This window comes from Chamaea fasciata, unplaced genomic scaffold (genome assembly GCF_029207755.1).
Source record: "Chamaea fasciata isolate MVZ Bird 193981 ecotype frontalis unplaced genomic scaffold, bChaFas1.0.hap1 SCAF_33, whole genome shotgun sequence".
NCBI classification, from domain to species: domain Eukaryota; kingdom Metazoa; phylum Chordata; class Aves; order Passeriformes; family Sylviidae; genus Chamaea; species Chamaea fasciata.
This window is the reverse complement of record NW_027094118.1, coordinates 2,871,820-2,879,097: the sequence shown is the minus strand read 5'-3', so window position 1 is coordinate 2,879,097 and position 7,278 is coordinate 2,871,820. Positions and strand designations below refer to the sequence as shown.

General features: G+C 59.5%; 1 protein-coding gene across 1 annotated transcript; it reads right to left on the bottom strand.

The window, feature by feature from the left end:
• Window positions 1-4,676: 4,676 nt before the first annotated feature.
• Window positions 4,677-6,382, bottom strand: LOC136303433 (serine/threonine-protein kinase pim-1-like; the record flags this gene model as incomplete). Its single annotated transcript, XM_066207101.1, is given in 6 exon segments — window positions 4,677-4,834; window positions 5,081-5,257; window positions 5,475-5,841; window positions 6,021-6,071; window positions 6,192-6,368; window positions 6,371-6,382. Coding segments are annotated over 6 exon segments (942 nt in total), but the record flags the coding sequence as incomplete, so codon positions are not given.
• Between the last annotated feature and the right edge of the window lie 896 nt (window positions 6,383-7,278).

The following is a 7,278-nucleotide window of genomic DNA, read 5'->3' as shown; positions in this document are numbered from 1 at the left end:
AGCTTTTGCCTCTAGGATTAATTTTCTGGGGGAAGTTAATTCAGAGTCACCCTTTAGGAGGTCAAATAAAGGTGCTAGCTGAGAGTCAGTCAGTCCTAGGTAAGGTCTGACCCAGTTGATGGTACCCAAGAGTTTTTGTGCATCGTTTAGAGTTAGAATTTTGGCTGGAAACGGAATTGTTTGTGGCTGTATGGTCTGGTTCATTATTTTGAGTCCCAAATATTTCCAGGGTGGTTGCTGCTGCACTTTCTCTGGTGCTACTTGCAGCCCAAGTGGTTTGAACGCTTGCAACAGGCTTGGCTGAATCAGTGAGAGTTCTTTTCTGGTTTGGGGTGCAATCAAAATGTCATCCAGGCCATGGTAACAGTATGCCCCTGGCAACTGTTCTCTCACTGATCAGATTACCTGAGCAACACCCCACTGACACATCGTGGGGCTGTTTCCCACGCCTTGGGAAAGTTCTTTCCATCGGTAACGTTGCACTGGTGCAGTGTTATTAATAGAAGGCACGGTCAAGGCAAACTTTGGGGTATCATCTGGGGGTAATGGAAGAGTGAAAAAACAGCCCTTTAAGTCCACAATCAGGATGTCCCAGGAGGCAGGCAGCATTGTGGGACATCGATGGCACACCAGGCTGCAATGTGCCCATTCTCTCCATCGTGGAATTGGTTTTTCTCAGGTCATGGAGTAACCTCCACTTAGCAGATTTCTTTTTTATAACAAATACTGGGGTGTTCCAAGGGCTCATAGATGGCTCTATGTGTCCTTGAGCCAGTTGTTCCTGTACCAGGGTTTTTAGGGCATCTAAGTCTCTCCTTTTCAAGAGACCACTGTGGTACCCACTCAGGCTGAGTAGTGAGCCATTTCAGAGCCAGTGTGGGGTACTTTACACCCTCTAATACAGCGGCCCCTGTCAAAAATCTGTTCCCACCTCAGCCCACTCCAGAGCCAGAGAACTCTAGGGAAGGGCTTCCCATCCGGGAATTTCGGATAGGACTGATTCCTCACCTTTAGATTTAAAAAGTGTCATTTTGTGCTGATCCGGCCAAGCTATGCCAATTTTGTTTTCGCAGTGGGCAGGCTCAGCACCAAGGACACAGACACCACCTGAAGGAATCAGTGAAATTTACGACAGTTCAAAGCAGCAAAGGAGCACAGAAGGAGCAGCTCAGCAATGCAGCCAGCCGTCACTACCACGGATTGCCCGCAGTGATTGAGAAAGATCCATCACCAGTTACCCTCAGCCTTTCCCATCACCCACACCCACACAGCAGCTGGGGAAGCTGTCACAGCCAAGGACTGCAGAGCCTCTCCCGGACACTGGGAATTCCTGCAGCTGCCTCCAGCCACAGCTGAGGCTCCAGCCTGGCTGGGAGAGGGCCCAGCTTTGATAGTGCTGAATAAACACACTGCCAGCAGCACTCCTAGTGCAGGAACATCTGGTTGCATCCTCCTCTTGGGTTTCTCCCAAAGCCTGGCCAGGGCCCAAGGAGGAACCAGGGGAGTTGCCTTTGACCCTACAGCCCCGAACAAGGCCAGATGTCAGACTTCATGGCCTTGTCTGGCTTCTAAATACAGAAAGGTCAATACATGTTTCACTAAGGAGAGGATGCATCTATTACAACGCTAATGACGGTGCCTATTTTGTTAACGAGCAGATACAAAGATAACCTTTGGCTGGAAGGTTCATCGAGAGGTCACCTTTGGCTCAGGGCCGCTTGTTCAGGCCTCAGTCAGGCCTCTTGTCCAGGCCTTGGCACTTCAGGCTTTAGTGCTGGGCTTGACACTGCTGGCTTAACACTGGGACTTGATGAGCTCCCAGGTCTTTCCCAACAGAAAGGATTCTATATTTCCATGGTTTTATCTGCTGGATTCAGTCAGGTCCATGTTAGCAGCATTACTTTGGTCAAAAAGTTCCCTCTTGGTCAGCTCTTGTGGCCTAAGGCTTCAGCTCCTTCAGCTCCTGGTGCTAAGCTGCTCACGCTGAACGAGACGACTCAGAGAGAAGAATACAGTTCATCCAATTCCTTCTGGGACACCGAGAGGGGAGGGTGTGCAAACAGGAGCATTGTTTGGTGTCCCCTCCTCTCTGCCCTTCACGCCTTTCAGCGCTTAGAAACAGCCGAGAGCTTTCTCCAAGAGTGCGATGAAGCAGCTGCTCCTGCTCCCAGGTCTGGCTCTCTCCAGTCTCTGACCTTGCCTGCTTTTGTCCCTCTTGCTGTGCCCTCTGTTCCCCCGGGGCTCGGTGGCTGCTGCCCAGGACTGTGGAAGTGGCACAGATCCAGGGGTCGAGACCCTCCTTCCTCTGCCCTTGCAGCTGCCTGCTCACAGCAGCCTTTTCCATCTGGAAGCTCCACGTGGAGAGGGAGTCCTCACCTCTGTTCCTTGCACAGCCCCCAGGAGCCCAGGGCTGCCATCTCAAGTCCCTGCGGGCCCTGAGGGCTCCCGGGTGCCTCAGGCTGCTGTGACACCGCTGCCCACGGGAGGGAACAGTGGCGGGGGCTGTGCTCAAAGTCAGCTCCATGTGCTGCTGCTGCTGCTGCTGCTGCTGCTGCGGGGGTCGTTTGTCCAGCCCTGCCCCAGACTGAGGGATCGGATCCAGGCCCTGCTGCTGCTCCCTGGGGATCAGGCACAGTTTGGTTGTCGCCGTCAGGGCCAGCAGAAGCCGTGGCCAGAGCAGCGGGTGCTGACAGTGCCCCGAGGCCCGGGGCCAGCGGTGTTCCTGTGCTGGGGGCTGGCCGGAGCTGCCCCTTGTTCTCCCTCTGCCTCCCGCAGAGCTGGGCCGGGCACAAGTGGGGCAGCACAGCAAACAGGGAGCCTGCCAGTCTCTTCCAGCCCTGTCTGCTCAGAGTTTGGGCCTTGGAGCTGCAGCTGGACACAGGCAGCTGCTCCTGCTCCCTCTGCGTGTCCCCGTGTTCAGCAGTGCTGCTCCATCAGTCTGTGCCCAGCAACGGGGAAAAGCCTCAGCCCTGCAGGGCCAGGAGCTGCCGGGCTCTGCCTGGGGAGCTGCTCCACACGGGAACCAGCAGCAAAGGACATTCCTTCCCTAGGACAAGTTTTCTATTAAGGAAAGAAAAAAAAAGAAAATTAAAAACAACACAGAAAAAAAGTGGAAGATAAAAACAAAACCCAAGTGCAACGTAGTAAAAATACTTTATAGCTTTGGATAAAGAGATAACTGAACTTTTTCAAATGAGATCTCCGTTATTTACTCCATAAATGTGCTGATGGCATGGATCCATCCTGCTGACCTCAGCAGCCTTTTAAAAAAGATTTTGTGGTTTGTTTCCAGTATTATCTTAAATTGTGATTGAAGCAATAGGAAATTGCTTTGTGCCCCGCCAGCTCCAAGCAGGACTGGGAATCTAAACTTTGCCAAACCCCAAATCCTTTACAAGACGACCTTCCTTCTCACCCTGTGAATGAGCTGCACATTCCCTTTGAAATTGTCAGGGGTTTCTCAAAGATGCAAAGTCCCACTTACAGCTTTTTGCTCTGCTTGGGAAGTGCAGAAGGGCAATTCTTCATCCATCCGCTCCAGACTGCACTGCCTTAGGAACGCCGTCCACTCGCCAGGTTTTGCTCACTTGTGGCACTTCTGGAGGAGGAAGAAAGGGCAGTTGCATGATTCCAGCCAAAAAAGGAATGAAGAGCGGGACAGACAAAACATCCTGTGGAGATCCAGGCGTTCAGCTGGAACTGTGGAGTGCTTGGGTTCTTGCCAATTGGATGTGGATCCCTCACTGCAATCTCTTGGCCTGCAGGAGAGTCTCACTCACCTGCAAAAGCACAAAGCTCACTCGGTGGGCTCAGAATGGGCTCGTCTGATGCAAAGCTGTCAGAACAATGTGAGGGCAGAGCCAGCCCAGCCGTGCCTGGGGCTGAGCCCAGCAGAGCCCTGGCAGAGCCCAGAGCAGCCTCAGCACCCGCAGAGCCCGGCTGGAAGGAGAGAAACCAGAAAGTGCCCGTCAGCCGAAGGCTCCTGTCCCCTCGTCCCGAGCGCCCGCAGTGCCCAGGCCACGCTGGCCGTGCTCAGAGCTGGGCCCAAAGCTGCCCATCACTGCTGCCTTTGGGGGCAGAGCAGGAGGGCAGGACACGTGCCCAGCCTGCAGTCCGCCACGGCACATCCAGCCCTCAGCAGCTGCGCAGAGCCAAAAGGCAGCTTGACGGCCGAGTGAAGAATCTGTGGCGTCTGCCCCAGCAAAGGGAGGAACCTTTGGTGCCCGGCCAGGCCGTGCCATGCCCACATCTGGGAGCATCCCCCCAGCTGTGGACTCACCTGCAAACTGGGCCCCAGGGAGCGTGTCTGAAGAAGGTGCCAGAATCCAAGTCGATCATCTTCAGCTGCCGGTGGCCAGGTCGAGGAAGAGCTTGGCATCCTTGGGGTTGTCCTTGGTGTCTCCAGCAGCAGCCCCACCTGATACAGCTTCTCCAGGGGCTCCTCCTTCCCTGGGGGCCAGACCAGGCTGTCAGTGCTCTGCCCAGGGCCCCAGCCACCAACGAACCAGGACAAGCATAACTAGGGTGGATGGTGGCCACCAGTGCTTGCTACACCAGGTCTCCAGCTCCGCCCCAGCACAGATGTTCCCATCTGGTCATCCCTGCTCAGAGCTACAGGCAGGACAAAAACACTCTGGTTTTCTTTAGCACTGATTGCCATGAGATGTGTGGAGCTCTTACCTGTCAGGTCTTTGGATCAAACTGTGCACATGGACCTCTCCCATCTTCTGGGGCAGATGAACACCCTGCAGCCAAGGATCATTGAAGAGGTCTTCTAAGGATGGCCTGTCCAAGGGTTGCATGGACAAACACCTCCTGATAACATTTTGGCACTCTGAAGAGAGAAACCAGAAACCAGCAGTCAGTTGGAGAAGGATCCCGTCTGCTTTGCCCCTCCATTCCCGTGCCCAGGCCATGCTGGGTGTGCCCAGAGCTGTGCCTAAACTTCCCCATGGATTCTCTGTTTGGAGGAGAGTAGGACATGTGCCACCTCCTCAGCAGCTGCCAGAGCAGGGTGCTCATCAGCCTGCTGCTGTCTCCCAGCACCGGGATTCCCGTGTGCCCAGAGATGAGGACCCACCTTGAGAGAGCCATCGTGGGAACAAGATGCGCCCCCAGATGAACTGCTGGCCCCTCCTGAACGGGTGCTTCCCCATGACCAGGTGGTACAGCAGGAGGCCCAGGGACCAGATCGTCGCTGCCTCGCCATGGTAGCGTTGGTGGTGGATCCACTCTGGTGGGCTGTAGGGCAGGGTTCCTATGGAACACAGACGGAGTTCATCAGGGGATGCTGCAACTCCTAAAGCCTCGCCCCGGCATCCCTGGGCGTGTGGGGGCTGGCCCCCTCCCGCCTCCACCCAAAAGCAACTTGGCTCAAGAAATAACGCCGCTCCTAGCAGCGAGAGGGGGAAGCCGCGGTGCTACAGCCAGGCTGGGCCGTGAGATGCCCAGGAACATCCCCTGAGAGGGCTCACCTGCAAATTGCCTGTAGGCTGTGTCTTGGAGGAAGGCGCCACAGCCAAAGTCGATCAGTTTGAGCTGCCCAGTGGCCAGGTCGAGCAGGATGTTCTCGGGCTTGATGTCGCGGTGCAGGACCCCGCAGCTGGTGCAGTGCCGCACGGCCTCCAGCACCTGGCGGAACAGCCCCCGCGCCTCCTCCTCCGGCAGGAACCTCCGCTCCGCCAGGAAACCCGAGAGGTCCTGGCACCGCTCCGGACGCTCCAGCACCAACAGGAAGCTGTTGGGGAGCTCAACCCACTCCAGCAGCTGAATGATGCCACCACATCCAGAGGACAGCCTGTCCAGCAGCACGATTTCCAGGGGCGCACAGGCGCCGTTGGGCTGCCGAAGGACCACGATGCCGTCAGTGGGGCTGAGGCTGTGCCAGGGCTCGGGAACCCCTCACCCAGCCCCGGATGCTCTGGGCCCCCCGCTCAGCCCACGCCCGCTCTCCCTGCAGGGCTCCCGCCGGCTCTTCCCCTGCCGGGCCCCAGCTTCTCCCGCCGGCCCCGCTCACTCACCAGCTCGCCCCAGTGCTGGACGCGGGCCCGGGGCACGCATTTGATGGCCACCTGCGAGCAAAGGCCAGCAGCGGGCTCAGCTCGCCGCCTGCCCCGCCGCGCCCCGATCTTCTCCTCCTCCTCCTCCGCCCTCCTCCTCCTCCTCCGCCCGCCGCCAGCCCCGCCGCTCACCGGGGCGCCGTCCGAGAGCCGCGTCCCCGAGTAGACGCTGCCGAAGCCTCCGCGCCCCAGCAGCGAACGCAGCCGGTACCGGTCCTGCAGGGCCTCCCGCGCCTCCCCTGCGGGCGACACGCGGCCCTCAGCGCTCGGCCCGGGGCCAGACACGGCCCCCGAGCGCCCCCCGAGCGCCCCGGGCCGGGCATCCCCACCCGCCCCGGGCCCCGGCGGCTCGAGGCCGGCGGCTGCGCTGCCGAGCGGCGGAGCTCGGGCCGGGGAAGCCGCGGCGGAGGCGGCGGGAGCGGCCGCGCCGCGTGTGTCCTTAGCGGGGCCCGGGAGGAGCCGGGGCCGGGGCCGGGGCCGGGGCAGGGATCGGGGCCGGGGCCGGGGCCGGGGTCGGGGCCAGGCTCGGGACAGGCGCAGCCAAAGCGCAGCGATGCCGCCCCGGCCCCAGGCACTGATGCCCGCCCAGCACCGCCACAGCCAGCACCGCCAGAGCCGGGCGGAGCCCAGACCGCGGCGGGACGCCCGGGGCCGGGGGCGGGCCCGGGGCATGGCCCAGCCCTGCGGGGGGAGAGGGAGAGGCCGGGACGGGGACGCCGAGAGGGGCCGGGGAGGTCGGGAAAGGGACACCGGGAGAGGCTGCGGGACAGCGAGACAGAGTGCGGGACAGCGGGAGAGGGAGAGGAGGAACAAGAGAGGGACGGGGAGGGGTCGTAGACGCCGTAGACGCCGTAGACTCGCTGCTGCCGCTGCTGCTGCCGCTGCCGCCGCTGCAACTGGAGCCCTGGGGCCGTTTGTCCGCGTGTCCGTTCCACGCTCCAGCCCCGCGCTCCCCGGGGGCAGCCCCCGAGCCGCTCCAAACACGGCAACTTGGCCGTGCTGAGCCCACATCCAGAGGCCTGACTCCTGCGCCGCGGCAGAGGAATTCCCTCGGTCGCTGCTCTGCATTGTCCCTGCTGAGGCTCAGACACTGTCAGGACACATTCCCTGCTTGTAGGATTCGTGCCCGACCCAAGCACTACGCTTATGTCTCCAGCCTTACTTTGCAGCAAAAACAGGGGAAGGCAAACTCTGTCTATGGCCCATGGTATTTTCGAGG